The sequence below is a fragment of the Ipomoea nil genome, unplaced genomic scaffold (assembly GCF_001879475.1).
Source record: "Ipomoea nil cultivar Tokyo-kokei standard unplaced genomic scaffold, Asagao_1.1 scaffold1026, whole genome shotgun sequence".
Taxonomy (NCBI): domain Eukaryota; kingdom Viridiplantae; phylum Streptophyta; class Magnoliopsida; order Solanales; family Convolvulaceae; genus Ipomoea; species Ipomoea nil.
This window is the reverse complement of record NW_017617454.1, coordinates 3,079,728-3,107,302: the sequence shown is the minus strand read 5'-3', so window position 1 is coordinate 3,107,302 and position 27,575 is coordinate 3,079,728. Positions and strand designations below refer to the sequence as shown.

Sequence of the window (27,575 nt, the reverse complement as noted above, 5' to 3'; positions counted from 1 at the left end):
TGACACAAATAGAAAATAAACTTCATCTGTTGGTACTATTATTGAGTTCGAATTCCAATCTTCTTTATTTGAATCGATTAGCTATGAGCAACTTAGGCTGGTTTATTATCTCATTGTGGTCTTTACTGGCTAGAGTTTGAAGACGAGATTTGCCTAATACACATATTTGGATAGTGATCACGGATTTTCCTTCTCACCCTAAAAGAAAACAAAACAAAAATTATTAATGATTTATGATTGATCCAATTCGCAAAATCAGTCAAAAAATAAAACAATATTTTGTTGTGAGCAATTTTTGTATCTTATGAAATAAGATATTTGTTTTGTAAGTAGAATAAAAGTTACATTATATTCTTGATTATGTCTGCCATCACCACCGGATTCTCTTTCCCCCTCTAAGCCTATCATGAAAGATAGTTACGGATTTAACCTTTTGAAAGAAAAAAGATATTTATGGATTCGTATGGATAGCTTAATTAGTCACGTGGGTAAAATTTGTCACAAGAAATTAAAGATTGAGTCTCACTAGCGACAGTGTGGAAGCAACATTTCAAAATGAGAGAAACGAGGGGGCTCCTTAGCTTGTGCGTAGTGAGTAACTATGATTAATCCCTCATCGGAAATGAGGGGTTTCTTGTGCGCAGTGGTAGAAACCATGATTAACACCTTCACAAACTAAGGGCTCTTTGTGCGCAGTGAGCAACCATGATTAACCCCTCCACAAGGGAAATGAGGGGGCTCCTCGTGCGTAGTGAGCAATCATGATTAACACCTTCGCAAACTAGGGAAATGAAGGGGCTCTTTGTACGCAGTGAGCAACCATGGTTGACACCTCCATAAACTATCGGGCCCGAGAGGTAAAATGCCCGTCAAATTATTAAATAAAATGAATGGTTCAAATTGTTCAAATTTTAAGTTTTCATTGAGATTTTCAAATTTATCATTAATTATATGATTTTATTTTTTTAAATACACACACACTGTTAACTTTTCTGATAAAAATTATATTCTTTGTTAACTTATTCATCGATTTCAATAAGAAAAGTCTTAGGTTCGAACACCATCCCAATCAAAGTTGATTTCAATGGGGGCTCACAATGAGCATGCATGATTAACACCTCCACAAACAAGGGAAATGAAGGAGCTCTTTGTCCGCAATGAGCAATCATGGTTGACACCTCCACAAACTATTGAGCCAAGATGTAGGGGCGTCTGGAGCGTGCAATTCCATCTTATTTATAGTTACGGGGCACAGAGCTGATTTAATTTTATCCATTCATATTGAAGGAAAAGCTTGTTGGACAATTCTTATACTGTGGACTAGGATTCACAATGCATTGGGAACTCTGGTGCATGTACATGTGTTGTTTTAGGCTTTTGTATCTCGTGCTATGAAACTTAAAAAAATAAAAAAATAAAAAAAAATAAATAAATAAAAAAAAACTTGATTTGAATAGGTAGGGAAAATAGGAACTATGTACTACAATTGAAAAGGAAAATTTGTGGGAAAAGATTTTTTTTTTTTGTTCTTTTTTTACTTTTTATATGAATGAAATATCAAAAACTAAAAAAGTTATAAAGAATAAAGAATTAAAGATAATAAAATTTTAAAATGCTCATTACTAAGTAAAATTTTAATAAAATTTAATAATTTTGTTCATCTCTATTAAAACAGTAACTTGTTTTTAAAAAGTTAAAAATATGGTTTCTTTTGGTAAAATAGTTAGTCTATCAGTCAATTTTAATTTATTTGACCACTATTAGTTATTTGACTTGTTTAAAAAATTCATATGAATATTTGATTAATTAGTTTTTTGTAACACTTTAAAATGTTAAAATTCAAAAAGTTACTTTTTTTGATTAGCTTTTTGAGAAAGTCATTTTACATGTAATCACACTAACTTATTTTACCAAAATACTTTTTCTACAATCAACTAGTTAAAATTTAAAACTAATTGAAGGATTAAAAATGCATTCTTCCCAAACATCATTCTGCATCTATCAACCCATCAACTTCTGTTAAGAATCATTGAAAACTTTGAATCAACAAACAGTGAAAGCTAAACAGGGACGATGTTGCCGAATGCCTCCGGCGTCAGCCGCTACGTCAGGGCTCATGGCGGCCACCTACTGACGGCTATAGCTCTGATCTATATATACAACCATGCCTGGCCTGCGTTATCACTAAGCAAACTTCTTCACACTTCGATAGAGTTAAGGTTTCTGATCATCACTCTGCTCTGCTCTAAGCTTTTTTTCTGAAAAATCTCAAAAGAAATGGCAGCTAAATCATACGAAGAAGAGCACCCAGTGAAGGCCTTTGGATGGGCAGCCACGGATTCCTCTGGGCTCCTTTCGCCTTTCAAGTTTTCCAGACGGTAATCATCGGAACACACACACATGACACATATATATAATATATAATATTGTTTGTTGTTTGTGTGGGCTCATAATATTATATATATGTTTGTTAATTGATGGGTTCAGAGCAACGGGTGAAAAAGACGTGCAGTTGAAGGTTTTGTATTGCGGCGTTTGCCACTCAGATATTCACCAAATCAAGAATGAATGGGGCAACACTACCTATCCAATTGTACCCGGGTAATTAAGCTTAATTCAATCCATTTTAATTTGTATTCAATTCTTTAATTTGTGATATTGAGAGGACTGTGAGATTTGATACAGACACGAGATTGTTGGTGTGGTGACTGAGGTCGGAAGCAAGGTCGAGAAATTTAAGGTCGGAGACAAAGTAGGTGTGGGAACTATAATTGGTTCCTGCCGGAGTTGCGAAAACTGCGCCAACGATCTCGAAGTTTACTGCGACAAAGTACTCGTGACTTACAACGACCCTGGAACAGTGACGTATGGAGGTTACTCCAACATCATGGTCGCCGACGAGCACTTTGTGGTCCATTGGCCGGAAAACTTGCCCATGGAGGCTGCTCCTCTGCTCTGCGCCGGAATCACCACTTACAGCCCCTTGAGATACTTCGGACTGGACAAGCCCGGAATGCACATCGGCGTGGTGGGGCTCGGCGGCCTCGGCCATATGGCCGTTAAGTTCGCCAAGGCTTTTGGGACCAAGGTGACCGTGATCAGCACCTCGGTTGGCAAGAAACAAGAGGCAATTGAGCGTCATGGTGCAGACTCGTTCTTGATCAGTCACGACCCTAAGCAAATGGAGGTACTGAACTTGACCCTTCATCGATCTTATACACTTTTTACTCTTGAATCCCTGACTCGTAACTTATAGCTCACTATAGTAAATGTTAACTTTATTTTCTTATATACCGCCACATTTTTAAAAGACAGATTACATACCAATTGTTAGACTTGACCTTTTATCACACTAGTACATTGTCCAAGCAAGGCTGTACTAATGCTTTGATGAATTGGTTTGTATTGTAATATGTATGAGTAGGGTGCAGTGGGAACATTGGATGGTATAATTGACACTGTTTCCGTGGCCCATCCTATTTTGCCATTGCTGAGTTTATTGAAGACTAATGGGAAGCTTATCTTGGTGGGTGCAATTATTAAGTCATTGGAACTCCCAGTTTTCCCCTTGGCTCAATCTTGTTTTACAATTAGCTGTTAGTTGATAACCGTACAGATTGTGTATGTTAATCGCTTTGACCAGCAAATTAAATTATATTGAATAACAGGAGGAAGGAAAGTAGTGGGTGGGAGTGCTACCGGAGGAATGAAGGAGACACAAGAAATGGTTAATTTTTCTGCAAAGCACAACATAACGCCAGACGTTGAGATTGTTCCAATGGATTATGTGAACACCGCCCTGGACCGCCTTATGAAAAACGATGTTAAGTACAGATTTGTGATAGATGTTGGGAAAACATTAAACTAACGCTGCTAAGCTAAGCTATGCTATGCGTGAGAGGTTTGAGGTTTGAGGTTTGAGGTTTTAGTGTTGTTGTAATACGTACTCAAGATGTTGTGGTGTGATTTTGATTAAACATACGAAATAATAGGGTTTGATTTAAAATAAGAAATAATAGTAGAGTACGTAGTACAGTGGCATGCATGCCGCTAGCTGCTACTTTAATTTTGTTTCGTTGCTATTTTCTTGGTCCATGTTGTACTCTGTACGTCAGACCTTGTCGACTCTTGCACAAGGAAATTTCAATTCACTTCATATTTTACTTTTACCTCTCTTTTATTTTTATTTTTCGTGATGGTTATAACCATTATTATTATTTTTTTTTATTTGTAGGACACACTCTGTATTTATGTTCCATACAAAAATATAAGTGGATCATTGCAATAGAGATTACTACTACTTACTTCAATTCATACATCTCAAAGTCATTTTCCAATTTAGTGTAGTCGTGTTGATATAGAATGTGAAAGTGAGAAAAAGTACCTATGACAAAAATAAACTATAAATAAAGATAATGTGTAAGAAAGTATAATTAATTTTTTATATTTTTTTTAAGAACTACATACATAAGCTATGCTTTTTTTTTTCTTTTTTTTTTTTTTTGAAACAATAAGCTATATGCTACTCCCTTTGTCCCATTTTACCTGTTTTACTTACTATTTATTGGTCAAACCAACTCCTTATTGTTTACTTATTTTGTTTAGTATTTTTTTAATTATTTTTAAATTAAATTTTTTGTGTTTAATGGTACTTTTAATGTAATTTCTAAATATATAAATTTTATATATTAATACGACTTAACATTATTAAATTGAATTAAAAATAACTTCAGTCAAGTCACGTAAATCGAATCAGACACATAAAATGGGACGAAGGTAATATATAAAAAGAAAAAAAAAACACATTTTTAAAAATAAATGAAATAATTGTTAGCAATGATCTTCTCTTGAAATTAGAAATAATTGCCTTTAATTTATGGATCATGAATGGATGAAAAAAAAAATTGCTTTATTCTTCATCTTCATGACCACTTCATTTGATATCTTTATGTGAAAGGACCGGTTCAAAACCCAATAATTGAAAGACTTTGACAACAAAGTCAAAAAGAGATATTTTTAAGAGATGCAATGCTAACCAAGGAATTCTGTGAGCTGAGATATTTCCTTTAACGGTCGCCCACGCCCCAGCCGGACAAGGTATATGTGAGGATGTAAATCATGATAATTCAACTTAATACAGAGTCTAGATTTTTGATTACTGTGCAAAACTGCACGAGGAGCCCTCCTCACTTTAAGATGTTGTTTCCATACTATCAAATCATTGTTCTCAAGCTTTACTCCTGTGACCAACTGAGTTGTCCATGCAGGCAGTCGAGATATATATATATATATATATATATATATATATATATATATATATATATATATCCTTCATGCACTTAAATGGGTATCAAACTCACTGATTACAGCATAATCTTCAAACATAGATATATTATGCAAACACACCCGTTAAAAGAGAGATTTAAAAAGATTTGATGCTAACTAAAATAGTGTTACAGTACTGCTAATATCGTATCACAAACAATTAAATACTTATAGTATAACAATGAAGACTCTAACAATGATACTTTGAGTTTACTTTTAATTATTTTGGAATAGTAGATAAAACAAAAAGAAAAAGGCCAAGTGTAGCTGTAAAGCAGTTTATATGAAGCTACTTTCTTTATCTTGAAACATTATATCTTATAGTATATCATAGCGTTATTCACGTTTCATAACAAGTGAGATAGTATATAAGATAAACCAAAGCTCAATTATTTTTGTATGTGCGGATGACAAATATCAGGATAACCACAAGGTGATAATATCTGATATGCCAATAATAATGCCACTTGCACATTTTCTTCAAGGCCCTTTACTCTTTCATACCAATATATGCGTTCCTGCTTTACCATTAAGATCTCATATTCTCATCTCTTCTTCTCCGACCACTCTCATCAAATCATCCTTGTCTGAAGCAACTAAAATGGCAGCACCTAAATCGTACGAGGAAGAGTTCCCAGTGAAGGCCTTTGGATGGGCAGCTACTGACACCTCTGGCCTTCTCTCTCCTTTCAAGTTTTCCAGACGGTATGTATATATTATGTATATCCAAACCAATTCAAACTGTACATAAGTTTCAGAAATGCTTTTGTTGTTTTTACTTTACTATCTCATAATGTTTGTTGAATTAATTGATGGGTACAGAGAAACGGGCGAAAAAGATGTGCAGTTCAAAGTTCTGTATTGTGGCATCTGCCACTCCGATCTTCACCAGATCAAGAATGACTGGGGAAACACCACTTATCCAATTGTACCTGGGTATAATATACATGCATTTCTGGTTTTTGGTATTTATTTTTTTGACAGAGTTCGTAAGAGTAAGTCTAGTATCATGTGACTAAAAGATTATTAGGGGGAGGCGGTTAAAAGAGCTAAATTCAACACCTGACTCTCAAATATGTAGTGGACTATAACGTTTTGTCAATAATATCTTGATTTTTTGTTATTAGGTGGAGGTTGGTAAGGGCTAAGTCCGGCCAGTACCATGTGGTTAAGGGATTGTTGGGCAGATGCTGATAAAGTGTCAAGCCCAACAACTTATTGACTTTTGAAAATGTGTGAAGGATTATAACTTTTGCATAGTATTAAGCGCTTGATCCTGACACCCTAGTTTTTGGTATTTATGTTGTGTGGTGATTGCAGACACGAAATTAATGGGGTGGTGACTGAGGTTGGGAGTAAGGTCGAGAAATTTAAGGTTGGGGACAAAGTAGGAGTTGGCTATATCGTAGGCTCCTGCTGCAAATGCCAAAACTGCGAAAACGATCTAGAAAATTATTGCCCCAAAAACGTAACAACTGCCAACGGCAAGACTAACGGCACCGTGACATATGGTGGTTACTCCGACATCATGGTTGCCGATGAGCGCTTCGTCGTCCGTTGGCCGGAAAACCTGCCCATGGAGGCTGCTCCGCTGCTTTGCGCCGGAGTCACCACTTACAGTCCCTTGAAATACTACGGACTTGACAAGCCAGGGATGAGCATTGGCGTTGTGGGTCTTGGAGGGCTGGGTCACTTGGCGGTTAAGTTCGGGAAGGCCTTTGGAATGAAGGTCACAGTCATCAGCACCTCTGCTAGTAAGAAGCAAGAGGCTATTGACCATCTGGGTGCAGACTCGTTCTTGATTAGCCGTGACCCCCAACAAATGGAGGTAATATAAATCAATTCTGTTCTCCATAATTTACCACTCAAGAACTAACTGAACTGTCTCGTCAGATAAATCAATTAATTTCTTGTCATTATCTACAATTTACCACTCAAGAACTAGCTGGAATCGAATCCCACTCAAGAACTAGCTGGAATCGCTAGCCCCAGACATCCCACAGTTTGTGGAGGAATAAATCATGGTAACTCAATTGACCAACAGAAACTAGACTTTTGAGCCCCCTCAATCTGAGAGGTTAATTGCTCGATTTTTGGTCTCTTGTGACAAATTTTACCTCTGCGACCTGTTGAGCTGCCCATGCGGGCTAAATCAATTCATTTGTGATTATATGTTGTAGTGATGATGATTTGATTTGTGATATATATTAGGCTGCAATGGGCACGTTGGATGGTATACTCGACACGGTTTCTGCTTCCCATCCTGTTCTGCCATTGCTAAGTTTATTGAAGACAAACGGGAAGCATGTGATGGTGGGTGTACCAGACAAGCCACTTGAACTCCCAGTTGCTCCCTTGATTACAGGTGAATAAATCTCTTTGCATACTAAACATTATATTATATGATGTAAATTTAAAACTGAAATATTTGTGATGTGAAATGACAGGTAGAAAGATGGTGGGTGGGAGTAGCGTTGGAGGATTGAAGGAGACACAGGAAATGCTTGATTTTTCTGCAAAGCACAATATAACGCCGGATGTTGAGGTTGTTCCCATGGATTATGTGAACACTGCCATAGACCGCCTTAAGAAGAACGATGTTAAGTATAGGTTTGTAATTGATATTGGACAAACATTAAACGCCGCTTAAGGTGCACCATTTGGTTTTCATGTTAGCTCATAAGTCATAATAGAAGCTTATAAGCTTTCCTAGAAACTAAGTGTGAGAGAGAGGTTTAGCGTATTGTATTCTCAGAGTTGTGGCTGTGTGTGTTCACATCCTTTTGTTGTAGGGAGGTTAATCGCCCTATTAAATATGATGTATCATTGTAACCCCTTGAAGTTTGACAAGAATAAAGTTATGAATCACTTGTTGTGACTTATGAGTATGTTGATTTCGTGACTACCAAAGCAGTTAATCAACAGGTCAATACTACCAGAAAAGTAATTGCTTTTAAAAAAATTCATTTTCTCTCAACTCTCGTGTATACTAAAATTGCTTAACCCGCTCACCCTATCATCAATGCTATAAATGCTTTAAATGCCTTAATCATGAGAGTTTATGCTGGTTTTCCGTCTCCTCCGAACCGCATTCCACAACCATTGGCCTCATTATTGCCATTAATATTAACTCTGTACTTATTGCTCTCATACTCCGCTCCTACCAAGTGCTCAGATTACTCTTCTCATTGTCCTCTCCGGGCGGCTCCACTCCTTTATGCAATTGGTCCTACTTGGCTCTATGCCGACCGGTCCATTCAATCATCCAACCCGGGGCGAACATGCCGGCTCCTTCCATCACCCAGCTCACCTATTGCTGACTGTCTCCCTAAGTCGATCGGCTTCCCTCATTACGACTCCCTCTTAGTTGTTTATTCTTTACTATGTTCCGCCCAATTCCCTCACTCGTCCTCTTCGTTGCGCTGCCTGTCAACCTAGTCTTTTGGGCCTAAGTCCATATCCCATCAGAGTCCCTTCAACTGACTTGGTTGTTTGCCCTTTACTATGCTCCGCCTAATTCCCTCATCCATCCTCTTCGTTGCGATGCCTACCAATCTCAGTCTTTCAGGCCCAAGTCCATATCTCATTAGAGCATGTATTTAAACCGCACATTTACTCACAATATTTATAAAATTTTGAAATTTGCTTCCTGTCCCGTGGACTAACTCAATTGATTTGATCGATCACTTTAAAGTCTTTCTCCAACATCAATGTGGAGATTCTATTTACCTCCAGCGTGAGTGGACACAGCTCATGTATACTTTCTAAAAGATGAAAACCAAAGTCTGTCTCATTATTGTACACTTTCTGTGGAGCAATTCGAGAATGACTTACAAACACCATCCTACAAAGTACAAACTTCCCTCTCCCAACACAACAAATTCGTGAAACAAACAAAATGGTAACATTTGATTTTAAAATATAAAACGTTTAAACAATGCAAATCACATGTCATACAAAACGGCAACATTTGATTCAAAAATATAAAACATTTAAGCAATGCAAATCACATGTCATGAATATGAAAGGCCATGTGTCACAAATTATATGGTACAAGGTTTAATGAAACATTTTACTTGGACATTATAAAATAGCAAAGTGCACAATAAGCTCTTCAGAAAAATAGATTATGTGAAAACAAAGATCATTATGTTTAGTCTATATAATCTACTCTAACCAGCTCTATACCTATTATATATTGATCTTCAAAGTTATATTCAATCTGATTTCATCTTTTGGGTATGTCAGACTCAATACAGCTAACAGATTACAGCATTACAAAGTACAATGCACATTTTTTTCCCACAAACTCATTTTTGCTTCAAGCTCAGATGAGAATGATAATGCATCTGTCAAAAGTCAACCAAACCTTCACCATGACTGGATGTGATCAAGTAAATATGAGTACAATCCTGAAAGATTGCAGTTAACCGCAATCTGGTGCCAACTAAAAGTCGAGGTTCCCTGTATTGGAACTCCCGGAGCAATTACCAGAGGAACCATATGAAGCCCCACTTGAACCATCAACAGGGGCTTGATTTAGACACTCTAGAACTAATGATCGTCGCTTGTGGAGTTTAATTGAAAACGTGGTCGCTTCAAGAATTACAGGAACCTGTTGACAAGCTGTGTTAATTAAGAATCGGATAGAAGCAATACACTGAGACACCTCAATGAACTCTTCAACCTAACCTACACATTTTTTGTCCCCCCAACTATATGGTCAAGCCATTTTAGGACCTCAACTACTCATTTGCTCAATTTCGGACCCCAAACTTTCATGTTTGGAACAACATATATATCAGAGGCAGAGATAATTAAAGCATTTGAACAACAACTGTGAGAGGCATTAAGGATGAAGAGCTAGTTAAAAAGACAGTATATACCTGTGTATTAATACGTGCCACTTTGTGCACATTGAGAAGACCAACCATGTCCTGGTAACCTGTGAGAAGCTTTGCCAAGTCCTTGTCCTCATCTGATCCAAGCTTCAAGTTATGGATCATATTTTAACAAAACAATATACAATTTTATTATATATGCAAAATGCAAGAACTACAAACCTGGAATTGGTTGAACAGAGATTAATGTGTCTGCTAGATGCTGCCATCTCTTCAAGGAGGATGGGGAAATAAGAGATGAAGGAAAAGATATGACTGCTACTGCATTTGAGGACCGTATCATGCATTTCAAAGATCTGATGAAAGAAAGGATGTCCCACTCCTGTATTGAGATATAAGCAGCAGACCAGAAGTCAGAGCCAACCAGTTTCATCTCTACAGTGTCCGAACTTTAAAAAAGCTTTTGTGAATAAACATCAAACCCCATTGCACTCTGGCCACACTATCTTTATAGCATAGATGAATATTTGAAAACGAATTTACACTTTGAAGTTTGAACAAAAAGCATACTTAAAAAAAATGCAAACAAGAACTGTAACAAATCAAATTTGAGAGTGATCATTGCCACTGACGTTGTTGGAAAAGTCGCACTGAGGAGCACATAGTGACTCAATGGCAATCCTGCCTGTGCAAGTCATGTTACCATCACATCTGACAACAAAGAAGATTTACATTACAATTGATAATATATCATATAGAACTATTTACCACCCTGAGCAGGCAAAATAAATCTTAGAAATATATATATTGGTTACCTTCTAGGAATCAAAATGCAATTTTCTAACATTTCTAAAATTGTGTCCTCTTAATGTGAGTGTGTATTGTCCTAGACTGCCCATGGTTTAAATCCTCAATCAAGTTCAGTTTTCATCTTATTCCTTGTATAGCATTCCATTTGATAGCATAAAGATCCTTGATAGTGTATTGTTTCTGAAACTTTCAACAGATCTTAAGAAATTTGAGCAACTAGAAGGTAAACAAACACAGACCTATCAGTCCATTTATTAAATAAGTCATTCACAAGCTCAATAATATTTAAGCCTAGGCATCATCATATTATTCATCGGCAGTATCATTAACACCTATCTCCAGAAATATATGGAGTATGTTAATACCTTGGGATTTGGGCTAAGAAAGTTGAGCAACACCGACGTAGAGGGTCTAGATTGGGAAAATCCTGAAGACTAATGCAATCAATGCGTTGTCCACTAAGGAAATGCCGCTCTAATGGCTTCCGCAAGTCAAAGTCATTGCAATATTCAGCTTTTCCACCTGCATGACACAATAGATGAGCTCCTCTTCACACACAACTACAGTATGTTTGGTGCATGGGTACCAATAAAGAAAAAGATAAAGCTCAGGAAGAATGTGCTTATGGTTCGGTGAAGATAATATAACATGGGTAAATTACAACTCCTGGAAAGCAAGAAAACTCAAACTTAGAGTTCTATCCTCAGCACTCAAAGTTAGTAACGAATATACATATAAAAATCCAAATTTAAGTTATGTAATTAGATTGTAGCATCATTTGAATTTTAGTATATTACTTTAACATACAAAAACTTACATAATGTTGCTTCACTGAAGAACCACTGTTTAATGTTATTTCAGTTTCTGACAACTGCCACATGGAAATTGTTGAATTTGGAAGATGGAATGGCCTGGCGGGTGGAGAATAATACCACCCGCCAGTTAGGCGGAAGCAATATAAAGAATCAAGACTAGGAAATGAATATAAAACTGAAATTATATTAGTATATTCTCTCTTGTTTCTAATACAGAAACACAATACATATATATACACAAATACATAACTGTAAGTAACTACCCGTAACTACCCATAACTGACACCTATTCATAAACAGACACAACCCTATAGATAAACCTAACTCTTTAGTTTTCAACACTCCCCCTCAAGCTGGAACATCTAGAAGTTCCAAGCTTGGATTAAAACATACACTCTACATTACAAATGAAGATTAAAAGCAGCTAGAGAATAACAGTGTTGGATGGCTTCGGAGGAACAATGCTATAAACAACCCTTGGGAATGAAGGCACCAGGGCGAAGCTTGTCACAAACAACCTTGGGAATGAAGTCACCAAGGGCGAAGATTAACACGAACACCCTCACAGTAACATAAGCATTCTAGGATTTGCCAATCAACAATCTCCATCAAGAACGGAAGAGCAACCAAATCATGAGCAGCAAAGGGGATGTAGTAGAGCCCATAGATTGTTGTATGAATACCGAGAAAACCACATGATTGTTGTTTATACCTCTTATAGGATAAGTGAATAACAAAAGAAGCTTCCGGAAATAAACAAGGTGCCAAACATGAAAACCCTAGGGACTAAGTATGGTATACCGAATATAAAGAAACAAATACGGTTATACCAAAAACACCCCGGAAAGAGGTTTGGCAACCAACCCAAAAAGCCTTCAAACTTCACCAAAAGGTCCAAGGGCAAAACAACAATCTGGAATTTTCACCGGAGAATACATCACCACAAGGAAAAATACAATTTTGATGTTTGAAATACCCTAGGAAAGTAGGCTCTGATACCATGTTGAATTTGGAAGATGGAATGGCCTGGCGGGTGGAGAATAATACCACCCGCAAGTTAGGCGGAAGCAATATAAAGAATCAAGACTAGGAAATGAATATAAAACTGAAATTATATTAGTATATTCTCTCTTGTTTCTAATACAGAAACACAGTACATATATATACACAAATACATAACTGTAAGTAACTACCCGTAACTACCCATAACTGACACCTATTCATAAATAGACACAACCCTATAGATAAACCTAACTCTTTAGTTTTCAACAGAAATAACTTCAAGGGGAAAGGATTTCTCATGATAAACCATACAGGCTGAAAAGGAGAGGGAAGAAACTCAAGAAAGTTTTGTTCAAGTAATTTTACCTCGTTGAACCTCTGAATTTTGTTCCCCGAAATACTTCTTATATTGCCAAGCAATTCTTAAACCCTTGTCCTGTAATTTGCAAGTATATATTAATATTTCAGGAAATTACTACTCCTTTAACTGACATGAATGAACATTTTTGTGTGTACATGTAGTGTAAAGAAAATAAGGCAGGTACCTGTTCTGTGTCCCTCTCACGAGACTTGTCATCCTTGGAAGACATTAGACTTGGCAAAATACCAAGAAAACTACGGTGATCCCTTTCAGGACTGGCATAAAGCAGCGGCTGTTTGTGAACAATCCCCTGAGACATAAAATTTCTCAACAAAAGCATATGATGAGGTGCCTCAGGGTCTTCCATCACCAAGACTAGACTCCCCAAAGAGAATCCGCCACCCAAAATCTCTAAAAGTAACCATAAAATAGGCAAATTGCCACAAATTATCAACTCTCCTACCAACTAGAGTAATATTGTAAGGCAAATAATGTAAAATTATCAAACTCATAGATCCAACAACATTCATCTGCAGCATTCTCTTCTGTGTATAGTTACTTTGAATTTGAAAAGAAAGGGAGAATAGTGGCATGAAATTACTGTCAAGATCAGATATGCCAGATGAAAGAAACATTGTGCCATTTGGGCCATGCTTAAGTCCAGGAATCTGGGACACGGGAGCAGCAGCAATGTTACGAGAGAAACTGCTAGTCCGAGGCCTGTTTGCAGCCATAATATTGTTGATATATCTGCTCTTCCTTAAAAAAATAAAAAGTAAAAAAGAATGTAACTTGCAGCATTAACTCAACACCCTGAAAACTAAAACAAATTAAATCCCCTTCCATAGTCAGTAAAAAAGGGCAAAACAAATTCAATGCACGGTGTTCAGGCTCCAGTTTCCAAGTTTCAATTTTATCAAACAGAGCAAATACGAAAGTTGTTTCCAGTATCCATACTTCCATAGATAGTTAAGATTGTAAAACAGCTACGCAATTCACCCACACACACATATATGCTTCAAATTTTTTAAGAGACAATTTATCGAACAGTTGGCGTGCAGCGGAAAAGAATTTTTCAAACAATAACCTTCTGTTTACCAGAGAGACCACGACTTCTATAGTTCTATTCTACTTAGCAGTCGCCTTAGTTTCTGCCACAATTTGACAGATAGCAGCGGGCGCTTGGAGCAACCAAAACACAAGTGAAAAAGGAAAACAAGTCAAAAACAAACGGAGACTATTTGTTCGTTCAATTGGAGACTTAAAACGGAGCTTGAGAAAAGCAGTAGTATTTGACTATTTGTTATGATGGTAACGGTTTGGATTAACGCTTCTTTTTAGGACCGACCCAACCCGACGAATCCGGCCGATTCGAAATCCGAAACCAACGCATATGACCCGACCGCCATCCGAAATTCCATATCCGATCCGCAGCTCATACAACGTCGGATAAAGGAGTTCGGATGGGGTTTGGTTTTTTCCCATCCGACCCGTCCGATTACCCGAAGATTGCTAGGGTTAGGTTTTAGGTAAGAGTGTTAGCAAACAGAGCTTTCGGTAAACTACTCGTGTTCGTGTTCGGTAAGCGTTCGTTTATGTTCGTTTGTTAAGGTAAACGAACCATTAACAAACAAAAATTAGAGCTCGGTTAATAAACGAACAGAGTTTGAACAGTTGTATGCTCGTTTGCTAAGAGATCGTGTACAAGCTCGTTTGTGTTCGTTTAATAATGTTCGTGAACAAGCTCGTTTGTGTTCATTTAATAATGTTCGTGAACAAGCTCGTTTGTGTTCGTTTAATAATGTTCGTGAACAAGCTCGTTTAGTGTTCGTTTAATAATGTTCGCGAATATGAACGTAGATTATTTCTTGTTCACGAACGAATTGTGATCATGAACGATAGTCTAGGATTAAATTTGTATTTGCCACCAAAGACAAGGGACCTTTGGTGGAATTAACTCTATATACAATATACCAAATATATTATTTTTTGAAAAAAATAAATATTATGTCGATGTATTTATAGAGAATTCGAGGGATACATGCTGAGGGATCGACATGCTCGCTACGTGTCTCCCATGCACCCGGGACCGAGGAGGAGAAGACACGTGTAATGATGTAGGTGGTGTCAGTTGCTAATCGGGCTTAGCTCGAACGCAAGGTACTCATGGTCGGGCTTCTAAGGTCGGGATCTGACCATGTAGGTCAAACCCGACCTCGCAAGGTGCGGACGGTTAGCCAACTGAGCTACAAAATTGATAGTGCCTCCAAGTCAGGATCGGTCTAACAATGTTTAGGGTCAATTCAGGTCAAGAAATAACTCGGGTCTAAAGTATATATGCTCGTATCCAGGGTAGGATTTTAGGCTGTGCAAGCTGGGCTACCGCACAGGGTCCCTAATTATAGAGGGGGTCCAAATTTTAGAGGTCCAATATTTAATTTTTACATAGTTTAGAAATAAAAATTAAAAGTTTTCAATTGAATTTAAAAGGTTTTATGAAGAGATTGTGAGAATGTGTATTTATTGTATTTTAACTTGGAGGTCAAAGATTCAAAACTTGCATGTATTAATTTTTAAAATTGTGATTTTGTAGGGCTACATTTATTTATTAGAATAGTGCCACAAAAACTTAAAATAGGGCCGTGCTCGTATCCAACCAGGTATTGAATGTATGCAATAAGGAGTCTGAGGTATATTTTCCTAATTCCTACCATGTCTATTACGTTTCACAGGAGATCATCATATATATATGTGTGTGTGTGGATCCTCCAGATGTATATATGTTTCAAGATGTTTTGAGAGTCATCATCTATTTTGAATTAATTGCATCATATTTCTTGATGACTTAGCTTGTAGAATCCTCTAAGCACTCCCAAGAGGTGGAAATGACTAAATTAGGCACTTGGAAGCTAGGGGGGTAGGGCCCGTGAGAAGTGAAGGAGATGGATGTAACGTTACGCTGTGGTGAGGATATACAATACAGTAACGTATAGTAGTGGAGTATATAACAAGCTAAGACATTAATTATTATTAGTATGTAGTGCAGTGGTGGTGTACGTATGTTTGTGGTTATCTAAGTTATGTTTTCTGGTTTTGGTCTCACGGGAATCCCTTAGCTTATCTCATCTGTGCTTCACAAGATCCTCTCTCCCCTCGTTTAATTTCCTCCATTTTGACGGCTCCCTCCCGCATCTCTACTTCCCAACACAGGCTATAACCTTTGTGCTTCAATTAGTTGAGAAAGTAGTTATGAACAGATATTGCATTGTAATAATAGAGTCAATAGTATTCAAAAAAAAGAAAAAAAAAAACACATTCTATAACCTTCCCATCTGCTCTCTTAGTTGTCAGCGTTGCCTACGCTAACTCGCTTATGGCTATGTTTAGTAACATAGTTAACTTATAGGTCAATTTTAACTTATTTGATCACTATTACAGCACGTTTGGTTCATAGAATGAATTTTGAGGTAATAGAAATGCTATTCCATAAGGAATGGAATAGAATAGGAATTGTATTTTATTGTTTGGTTCGCGGAAGGAATAGACTTTAGGAATTATATTACAGTGTTTGGTTGATTTAAGGAATAGAAATGATATATGTTTTAAAAGACATAAATACCCTTATAAAAATATGTGGTGGTGGTAGCGGCGGCGATGGTGGATGTGGCGGCGGTAGCGGTGGCGGTGGTGGTGGCGGTGGTGGTGGCAGTGGTAGTGGTGGCGACGACGGTGGCAGCGACAGTGCTGGTGGTGCTAGTGGTGGTGGTGATGGTGTTGGTGGTGGTTATATATATATATATATATATATATATATATATATATATATATATATATATATATATATATATATATATATATATACAAAAGGGGTATTTTCGGTATTAGAGTACAAAAGTTATTCCCAAATACTTGGGAATAGCTAATACCAGGGGGGTCCCCTAGGAATGGCTATTCCTCCTGCAAAGGGAATAGCTCATTCCCGGGAATGCTATTCCCAGTCATGAAAAGACAAACCAAACAATGGAATAGGTCTATTCTCGAAAATGGTATTCCATTCCCGACCTTTACATGAACCAAAAACGCTGTTAGTTGTTTGACTTGGTTAAACAACGGAGTGTTTGATTAATTATTTCTTTCACCTTTTTGTAATAGCTTATTGCTTTAAAATGTTCAAAATTCTAATTAAAAAGCTACTCAAAACAGTTATTTTGAACAACTTTTTAAAAAAATCATTTTGCATGTAATCAGCTATCAACTAACAACCAATTTACCAAACATCTTTCTACAATCAGCTAATTCTATCAACTAGTCAAATATACTAATTCAATCAGCTAACAGTTATTTACCAAATATACACTACTATATTATACTGTCGTGTTGATAAAATTTAAATTATTTCAAATGAATTGTAGTTTTATTGACAATAATAATCTCCGTTTACTTGAAATTTGACTATTAATTTTGAACTTTAATTATGTGTTTACATACATACATATCTTAGTATGGATTGTAATTTTTTTTTGTTTTAAATGTTTATTACATTTTTATTCTTTAATCCAACCAAACAATCTTCTATTCTTTATTTATTCCATTATCCATATAATAGGATACAAGTTTCTTTAAATTTCATTTCATAAACCAAGCTAACATCACACACTCTAGCTTGGTCAAGTTTATCTAAAGATAAGTTGGCAAACTGAGGAATGTTATTATATGTTTGCAAATTCATATTTACCATATCCACATTGCTTTTTGCCTATAAGCCACATTTCCAGTTTTTAATTTGAGTTATTAAAAAAAAAGGCTCAGAAACACATTTTCAAATTTTTTTATTAATTAGAAACGGACCAAAAACATTCTGAAAATTTTTGGTTAATTAAGAAATGACACAAAAACATTTTCAAGACGAGTTTCTGCGTGTTTTGGAGATGAATTAGGAAGCTCAGCTCTATTCTCACGGAGTTTTCGTGTAACATAGCATAGCTATTAGAAGGGCGAGAAAATTTTTGAAAAAAAATACTAATTACCACAGGCAAAAATTTGTTGTTGTCACGAAATTATATTCCTAACTCATTTTTCAATAAATCTTATCAAGGAAAGAATAGGTGCTAACACTCGCAAGTTCAAATCACGTGAATGTTGAGAGTGTATATTTAAAATTTGAGAATGTTGCGTTGTACACACAAGAGGGACGAGGAAAATCCGGTAAAGAAAGCACTAACTACCACAAATAGGAATTATTCGCTGTCACGGAATCTCCAACTCATCTTGCACTAAAATTTTATCAAGGAAATAAGGGTCCCAGCACTCGCAAACTATAATCATGTAAAAGCTGACAATGTTTGGTATATTAAAAAGTTGAGAATGTACAAGACAGACACATATACATACACATCAAAAGAACGAGAAAAATCTGAAAAAAGAAAGCACTGGCCACCACAAGCAGAAATTATTTGCTGTCACGAAATACCTAACTAATCTTTTAATAAAATCTTGTTAAGGCCGGGAAGAACAAGTGTCAAAACTTGCAAATTTGAATCATGTAAAAGTTAAGAGTGTTACACATAGACATATACACACATCAAAAGAATAAGGAAAATCTAGAGAAAAAAGTGTCTAGCTACCACAAACAATAAATTTTTACTGTCACGAAATCTCTCATCATCTTTTAATAAAATCTTGTCAAGGAAAGAAGGGGTGTCAAAACTTGCAAGTTCGAATCATGTAAAAATTGAGAATGTTAGACACAATCATATACACACATCAAATGGACAAGAAAAATGTGGAAAAGAAAGTCATGGCTTCCACAAGCAAGAATTATTTCCAGTCACAAAATTCCTAACTTATCTTTTAATAAAATCTTGTCAAAAAAGAAGGGGTGTCAAAACTTGCAAACTAGAGTTAAATTATTACACATAAAGTTCGTAAAAAGAAAATAAATCTTGGTTAACGTGAAACATTTCAATTGACTGACCTAAGGACTTAAATTAATCAAATTATTAACGAATTAAGACATGAAAATCCAAACAAGATTAAGATTGAAATATTTTAGTAAAATTTAAAAATACTTAAAAATGTATAAATAATAATTTTCAATCAATACTTTCACATCACAAAATAATTATTACATCAATATATACATTATAACAACTTAAAAACTAGTATAATAATGTAATTTATGATTTATACATATACATATATACATACATAGATAGATATGTATGTATGTATGCGTGTGTGTTCGCGCGCATATATATAAGGGCACGCTCTGATGAGAACAAGTGTCCAGGAGAGAAATAAGAATCATTTACAACTGTTCGCATGTTCAGATCAACGAATCAAATGTAATTTTAAAAATCGACGCAGTGGTATTTTCGTAAATAATTCAAACTTTGGTGCAAGTAAATGTGTTATAAGTGCAAGTAGCTTGTGCACTTTTGCAAGTAAAAAGTGCAAGTAAAATCACTTACAAGTGCACCTATTTTCACTTACAAGTGCAAGTAATTTACCTTGTTAACTTTCGTGCACCTAGGTGCAACTAATTATAATGTTAGGTGCAACTAGTTATAACGTTAGGTGTACATTTTACTTGCACTTGTAATACACTTTACTTGCACTTAGGTGCACTATATGAAAGTGTTACTTGCACTTGTAATACATTTACTTGCACTTCGATGTTCAATTATTTACGAAAATGCTAACGCATTTTTTTTGAAGCATGTGCTCCATCTCAACTAAAAGCGTAAGCTGATAGTTGGATTGCACATTAATGGTTATATGTTCAACACTGAGAACTAAAATTTTTAAAAATCATCATAATTTAACAAATTGGCCAATTAAATTATTTGTCACTTTTTTTGAATGTTACTGACTGTTCATATACTTTATAACGCCGCCACTGAGGCTTGAACTCACAACCTTTTAAATGGATGTCCAACCCAAGTACCATTAGACCATATAGTCTTGGTAAATTATTTTTCACTTAATTTTGCACTAACTCTACATTCACTGTTTTTATAAAATTGTGGTCCTGGTAAAACTCTGGCTTTACATTCATAACCCTACTAGGATTAAAAATCTCGTGTCTTAACAGCTCAGGTGAATATGACAACAACTTTAGATCAGTTTTCACATTTGCTTCAGTCTCTTGTCATCACCACTTTTCAAACTTCATTACGAAAATCATAGTAACTTCACCTTCAAGCTTCCAAAATCCATTTCCGTACAATGCTTCATATATCTCTAAAAATTGGTTTAAATGGAGTCTATAGTTTGAGACAATTGATAAAACGCTAATTTCATATTATTTGCATCTAATATAAAGAAGTGTTAACTAGTTTCTCACCTAATTAAAGCATAAAGAGCCAATATCACATTTACTAAAATTCAATCCCACAACTTCTCACTGAGTAACTTGGTGTTATTGGACCACGAGATCTTTGGCTTTGACATTATAATTAATATACTTTTATCCTACCATACATTATCCTAAACTCATTTAAAAATATATTCCCTCCAAGTCCAAATATCAAATCCATCGATCAAATTAAAATGAAATTGAGAAGGTAGTACGTACATTAGACGCCCAATCCAAGAAATTGAACATTGAAAGGGAGGGAGATGGTGGAGGGATGGGGTTTGTACACGTGTGAGGTTGTTTATGGAAGAGAGGGGTGGGGTTAATTGAGGTAAAAGGGACATTACATAGGAAAGAAGGGACAAGGCTGTTAGTTTTGTAGTGGCAGTATGTCTTACACCTTCTGTTCTCCAACTGCACCTCTGATCTCATCTCATCTCTCTCTCTCTCTCACCGTACCCTATACCTACTGCGTCCTCCTCTTCTATTTATGTACTTTCTTCACACCATACCACTCTCTGTCTTATTCCATGATATGACTAATGGATCTCAGCGCTGCATTATGGTTACTTACTTTCCAGCGAGTTGCTTATCCCATAGTTCTAAGTCAAGCACGCTTAATCAAAGTTATGTGTGTATCTGATTGTCATATCCTACTTAAACATTAACTAAAGTTCTGTATAGATGAGCATTAACCGTTTAACCATATATCTCAAGCTACAACGCCACGTCTCGAATCAAACAGGGGCTGAACTCAGCCAATCTGGCCGGCGGCCAACAATGACAGATACTGATAAACTATGTTTTTCATGTAAGTTTCAGTAAAAGTGTTTACATCAAAATTTTTAGTTTGATAGTAAAAATTGGGAGTATATATGCATAACATTTAATTTCACTTCAACTTGCAGCATGCATACATTCTGTGATCACATCACATCCAGAGTGTATATGAGAATGACTTTCAATTTCATTCATTCAATCTTGGATGAATGAATAGTATTATTCTTTAATTTCTGCTTTTACTTACAAGAGTTTTGGTATGCATACCTTTGACATTAAATGAAAAGTTTATTCTTCTCTCTATTATAAAACCCAATGTTCTTAAATAATTAAGGGTGAAATTCGTCTTGTGACAAACAAGGTTAGGTTGCACAAGGCCAATAGACAACATTAACAAGAAATCAAACTTGAAATCTTATAATTACCAAACAAACTGTCTGATCAAATTGGTTTTGGATTACCTCCATATTTACCGTCAAATATTGCATGATACATAAATATTCAATGAAAAATAGTAAAACTATAAGAAGTTAAAAAATAATAGAAAATCTATACCCAAAAAAGAAAAAAAAAAAGAAAAAAAAAAAAAAGGAGTAAAACCAGTGAGAATGACGAGGCCTTGTGTGTAAGAGAGGCTCTCAGCTGGCTGAAGGCTACGGGACTAGGAGATGTGGATGTGGAGATGGACTCACAACTGGTATGTAATGCTATTCTTTATGTGTCTTATGGTTCAGCTTTTGGCAATTTGGTAGATGATGTAAAGGATTTGGCATCTGAAATTGAGGATGTTAAATTCTACTTTGTTAAGCGATCTGCGAATCGTGCCGCTCACTGTGTTTCTAGGGAGGCCTTTTCTAAGTCAGGTTGCGGGGAGTGGCTGGACTCCCCTCCATCTTTTCTTGTAAACACATTCTTCTTTCTGATATAATGAATTAAGTTTACTTTCTCAAAAAAAACCAGTGAGAATTTGGGTGTTTGGTAAATGACTATTAGCTTATTGTGTTAGTGAGTTTGACTAGTTGATAGCATTAGCTGATTGTAGAAAAATATTTGATAAATTAATTGTTAGCTATTAGCTGATTACATACAAAATGACTTTCTCAAAAAGCTGGTCGAGAAAGCTACTTTGAGCATCTTTTTTAATTTAGCATTTTAGAACAATAAGTTGTTACAAAAAGCTAATTAATCAAACACGCATATTGATTATTTAACAAAGTCAAACAACTAATAGTGACCAAATAAATCAAAATTGGCTGATAGGCTAACTATTTTACCAAACACGACCACTATATTTAACGGCATTAACTTAAGTTATAAGGTCTAGCCTCTATGTTCAACGAAGTTATCATGATTTACATCCTCACAAATGTTCTGTCGGGGCATTCCATGTTCATTGACATATTACCTTCAAATTAATGGATTATGTTCAATCAAATATTTTTTTAATGTTATTATTTTGTCCTATTAATAAATTCACCTCATAATGTAATAATAAAACTCTTTATATCTATTGATGCTTATGATCGAATTGGCATGTCTTACTCACTCCTACTATGAATTTAAAAAATTTTACTTAATAATTAAATATAAAAAGAATTAATTAAATAGTATCACATAAAAAGATAAATTATACTCCGCACTTAAGATTGAAGAGAAAGAGCATTACTCAATATTTTATAAGTATATGATGTATAAGAATTATCTACCTAATATTTTTAAAATCTAATCCTTTATTTTCATAATATTATAGTTCCACAAAATCAATCGGAGTTAATAAAGAATTTACATAATGCAATGTAATAATTGTGATCTTGGAAAAAAAAAAAAAAACAAAATTTAACCTTGCATAATTCCTTTAATTTTGTCATTTTTATCTGTTTAGTGTTTACTACTCCTTCAATTCCCTACCCACCCACCCCCCACCCTCACCCACCCACCCCCACCTCCTCCTCATGAGTATATACATACATTCACTACCTAGTCCTTCTAGTGAGATCTGTTCTGTTCTTTTCGCTTCCCCTCTCTCTCTCTTCTTGCTCTCTCTCTCTCATCATATGCAGCTTTATTTATTCTATCTATCTATCAGATCTAACCCCCTCAAAACCATCTTTAGTTTCTTCCCAAAAAGTTGAGATCAGAGAAAGAGCTTCTTGATGAAGTTCACAAGATCACAACCCATCAACATCCTCCTCTTATATTACAATCCCATGCATGAAATCATTCAATTATACATTCAAAACAACCTTTGCCTCTCCTAAAGGAAACTTTACAACCCTCCACCTCTCATCTCTCTTCTTTTCTTATTATATATTCATTTATTCCTATCTTTTTTTGTGTCTGCCCATTATTAGGGTTATTGCTTTGTTTTTTTTTTTTTTTTTTATTTTCTCATCAATTCTGCCCCGCCTGCACAGAATGGACTCAAAGCCGACACCTACCAAAGATGACAGCCAACAAAGCTCTGGCAGCGGTGGCCGCAAGCCCGCCGCCGCCGCCACCGCGGCGGCGGCGGCGGCGGCTAGGCCGCAAGAACAAGCGTTGAAGTGCCCCAGATGTGATTCTCCCAACACGAAGTTTTGCTATTACAACAATTATAGCCTTTCCCAACCCAGGCATTTCTGCAAGACTTGTAGGAGGTACTGGACAAGAGGGGGGGCTTTACGCAGCGTCCCCATCGGCGGCGGCTGCCGGAAAAACAAGAAAATGAAGTCTTCCTCCTCGTCCTCATCGGCGTCCAGGCTTTCCGGTGACTCCACTGGCTCCTCAGGTATCGGCGGCGGGGGGTTTAAGTTCTTTAACAATCTCTCCCCCGCTATGGATTTTCAACTTGGAGGGGTTAACTACCCTACCCTAAACAACCCTCCCACCACCGCCCTTTTCGACCACTACTCCACCTCTTCCCCGGTTATCCCATCAAACCCTTGTTTCAATCTTGACCCGCCGGGAACCTCCGCCGCCGCCGCCGCAACCTCCTTTCTGGGTTTCAATTTTTCTTTCCCTTCGATCCTAAAACGCCAAGGAGAAAACACCTCGCCGGGGTTTCAAGAAATGGGTAGCTCAAACGTTGTTCATCATCCTCAAGATAACAACAACAACAACAACAACCTGGCTTCTTCAATCGAGTCATTGAGTTCCATAAACCAAGAACTCCACTGGAAACTACAGCAACAAAGGCTGGCCATGTTCTTCGGTGGAGAAAACCAGAAAGAGATAATCAGCACCGCTAATAACTCATCATCCATTCCAGTTAACGAGAGCCACATGATTCAGAAACCACAGCCCATCTTGTTCCAGAATCTGGAGATTTCTAAACCCGAAGCTTTTGATGCCAAAGACTGTGATGATGGTGGGAATGGAAGCTTAGCTACTGAATGGCTGTTTGACAACACTTATGCACAGGTAAATCCCAGTGCAACAAACAACACCGCACCTGGAAATGGGAACCAAAACTCTACCAATTGGAATGGGTTTCAAGCTTGGTCCTCATCCAACATCAATCACTATAGTTCCTTGCCATAAGCCCGGCCGCATCTCAATCAGGCCTGGAAAAAAAAATTCAATTTTTATCCCTCCTTTCTTCCATTTCAATAGCTGTGTTCTTTGTTTCGTGAGATCAGTCTATTAGCTCGCTAGGAACAATGTAATTAGGTTATTTTTCAATCCTTTTTTCTCGTTGAGTTGCATCAATTCAGTAATTAAGATAAGCAAAATACTGAATCTTTTCAATAGTCATCAATTATTATGGTTCCCCATCGTTTGTTTCTGCATGTATTATGTCTTTCATTGAATTCAAAAAATTGCTTGTAATTAATTCCATATTGTCATCCCCCCTCCCCCCCCCCCCCCTTCCCCCTTGTTCTTTGTTTTGATATGGTGCAGTTGTTTAAGTAATTTCACCCGGTTAGATTAAAGGTGCTAAGTGAAAAAGCTGCATTACATTGTGATCATAGCAAAAAAAAAAAAAAGAAAAAAAAAATGTATTATAATCTCGTGTAATCATTATTAGTAATGATTATTAGGAAAAAATTTATCTCAAACTAGATGAAAAAAAAAAAAACAAACAAACAAACAAACAAAAAAATTAAAATTTCTTGTACTTGGAATATCTACTGTACTGTTATATATTATAATTAATGGAATAGTACGTAATTTATTTAATTTGTATAAATAAAATGTTGAGTCAGTACCCTTCTTCATCAGTTCTGTAGTTTCACTGTCTGAGTTTGTTATTTCAGTCTCCTCAGCTACTGACACTATATATATATAGAGAGAGAGAGAGAGGGGTCCATAAACAGGTTGCACCGCACTTATTACATAATTGCATCGTACTCAGATACAATTGTATGGTACCCGGATACAATTGCACCTCAAGGTCCTCCAGGTATGTCTAAGAGCCGTAGCAGTGCAATCATGTAGTAGTTGCGGTGCAATCCTTCACTAATCCGCTTTCCCAGGTTAATGTTGGTTTTAACCTAATTATGGACTTATATATGTATATATTGAGGAAATTTTAATTTTGGTCCTATGACTATATGAATCTTGTTAATTTCAGTCCTTGACTTTCAAAAGTGTCAATTTAGTACCTTAACTATGCAATTTTTGTCAATTTTGTTCACTCCGGCCAAATTGCCGTCCAAATTTCGCCAGCAATTTTTAATAGTTAAAATAATGAGGGTATTTTGGTCATTTCATGTTTCTTTTCTTCTTCCTAGGCGAGTCCATCCCTTTCTCTCCTGTTTCCAGCGTTCTTTCTCCGTGCAAACCCTATCTTTCATATCATCAAGCGGGAGTTTATACTTTTTGGAGTTCATTGCATTCACTAGAAACGGGAGAGAAAGGGATGGACTCGCCGAAGAAAAAGAACAGAGACGTGAAATGACAAAAATACCCTCATTATTTTAACTATTAAAATTTTTCGGCGAAATTTGGCCAGCAATTTGGTCGGAGTGACCAAAATTGACAAAAATTGCATAATTAAGGTATTAAATTGACACTTTTAAAAATTAGGGACTGAAATTAACAAGACCACAATAGTCATAGGATCAAAATTGAAATTTCCTCTTTATATATATGTGTAGTACGTACTGTACTGTATCTATAGCACTGATCGATGACTAAGTCCCTGTGCTCTGAAGTCTGATCTGCCTTTTTAGTTATTACTGCCATTTACTACACTGTTGAACCAAGCCTAGCCTAGCCTTCTTCAATTCCTTGCTAGCTAGCTGTGCTTGCCTTTATGCTTTTGTGTCTCCATCTCTCAAACACACACTGTCTAGGGTTTTATAAATTTCCATAAATAATTAGTTGCAGCATTATATTATATGTCTGTATATGTGTGTGTATATATATACACACATGAGTTATAAGAGAAAGAAATAAAGAGTAGATATGGATTTCGGTGTTTCCTATTCCAGCAGCATTGTCATGCCTTAAAAAATATGGAGAGATCGTGGACCTGAGTCCATCTTGCATGGTAGGATTTCGTTCAAAATGACGTCCTATCATTTGAGAAAGTCACTTCATGCCGCTTGATCATAAGATTGTCTTTGACAACTAAATATATTAATTGAAGACAAATAATTTTTTGATAAGGGTCGACAACATAAGGTGGACGTGATCCAGGGTATACCAATTGTAATTTGGAGGGTCCATTATCATGATATGTATGTAATGCATGAAAGAGCAATGATTGAGGGAGTTTGATTAGCAAAGGACAGTAGATTAATGAAGAGGATGGCCTAGTCACGAATTGGAAGCTGTGATGTTAGTTTTATTTTGTCTCATCTCACCCCGGCCTTGATGTTACGTTTGCCACTTTAACGTGAACACATTATTGTTTGATTGCTACTTCTACTTGTATAATGTTCCTTATTCTTTATGCCCATTAAAAATTTTATAAATATAATTAAGGATGAAATTAAAACTAGCTAGTTAAATACATAACCCCTAAAAAAATCCCACCATAATAATTATATTAGTTTTTTCAATTAATTGTGGATCGGAAGAGATCGATTATATATAGGAGTTTGTAGATATATGTTGCAGTCAATGTGTAGGCTTGGAAAGGATAAGTTCTAGCCTGTAGCCGACCTGTTAACCATGAGAACATGCATTCTCATGTGCTTCACTGCATCTTCTAATTTTATGACATCATATATATATATATATATATATATATATATATATATATATATATATATTTGCCAACTATTATATATAGTATATGTGATGACACCTCTCTTAGCATTCTAAATAGATGATCATATAATCGAATTAACCTTAGT

General features: G+C 36.1%; 3 protein-coding genes and 1 long non-coding RNA gene across 10 annotated transcripts; 2 read left to right on the top strand and 2 right to left on the bottom strand.

Annotated features, from left to right (window-relative positions):
* The first annotated feature begins 2,058 nt into the window (after window positions 1-2,058).
* LOC109180308 (8-hydroxygeraniol dehydrogenase-like) lies at window positions 2,059-3,864 on the top strand. Its single transcript, XM_019329812.1, has 5 exons — window positions 2,059-2,378; window positions 2,488-2,601; window positions 2,686-3,187; window positions 3,425-3,570; window positions 3,665-3,864. The coding sequence occupies exons 1-5, from the start codon at window positions 2,278-2,280 to the stop codon at window positions 3,681-3,683; spliced, it is 882 nt and encodes a 293-aa protein (XP_019185357.1). The 5' UTR covers window positions 2,059-2,277; the 3' UTR covers window positions 3,684-3,864.
* Window positions 3,865-3,956: 92 nt separating this feature from the next.
* On the bottom strand, window positions 3,957-26,294 carry LOC109180309. Its single transcript, XR_002054051.1, has 3 exons — window positions 26,284-26,294; window positions 20,489-20,494; window positions 3,957-4,151 (listed from the first exon to the last, which is right to left on the bottom strand). It is a non-coding gene; the product is annotated as an uncharacterized LOC109180309 (long non-coding RNA).
* Window positions 5,633-8,216, top strand: LOC109180300 (8-hydroxygeraniol dehydrogenase-like). 2 transcript variants are annotated; one of them, XM_019329788.1, is made up of 5 exons: window positions 5,633-6,030; window positions 6,148-6,320; window positions 6,624-7,153; window positions 7,537-7,690; window positions 7,773-8,216. In XM_019329788.1, exons 1-5 carry the CDS (start codon window positions 5,774-5,776, stop codon window positions 7,973-7,975), a joined length of 1,317 nt encoding a protein of 438 aa, XP_019185333.1. In that variant the 5' UTR covers window positions 5,633-5,773; the 3' UTR covers window positions 7,976-8,216. The 2 variants fall into 2 exon arrangements, with proteins under 2 accessions (XP_019185333.1, XP_019185334.1); XM_019329789.1 differs by having other exon boundaries at window positions 5,641-6,030; window positions 6,148-6,261; window positions 6,646-7,153.
* LOC109180301 (elongator complex protein 4) lies at window positions 9,384-23,809 on the bottom strand. 6 transcript variants are annotated; one of them, XM_019329794.1, is made up of 10 exons: window positions 23,796-23,809; window positions 13,756-13,915; window positions 13,339-13,565; window positions 13,160-13,229; window positions 11,342-11,498; window positions 10,799-10,877; window positions 10,389-10,548; window positions 10,212-10,303; window positions 9,695-9,940; window positions 9,384-9,644 (listed from the first exon to the last, which is right to left on the bottom strand). In XM_019329794.1, exons 2-9 carry the CDS (start codon window positions 13,886-13,888, stop codon window positions 9,773-9,775), a joined length of 1,086 nt encoding a protein of 361 aa, XP_019185339.1. In that variant the 5' UTR covers window positions 13,889-13,915; window positions 23,796-23,809; the 3' UTR covers window positions 9,384-9,644; window positions 9,695-9,772. The 6 variants fall into 6 exon arrangements, with proteins under 6 accessions (XP_019185339.1, XP_019185340.1, XP_019185335.1 ...); XM_019329795.1 differs by lacking the exon at window positions 23,796-23,809 and adding an exon at window positions 14,968-14,972 and having other exon boundaries at window positions 13,756-13,913; XM_019329790.1 differs by lacking the exon at window positions 23,796-23,809 and adding an exon at window positions 14,242-14,388 and having other exon boundaries at window positions 13,756-13,913.
* Window positions 26,295-27,575: the final 1,281 nt, after the last annotated feature.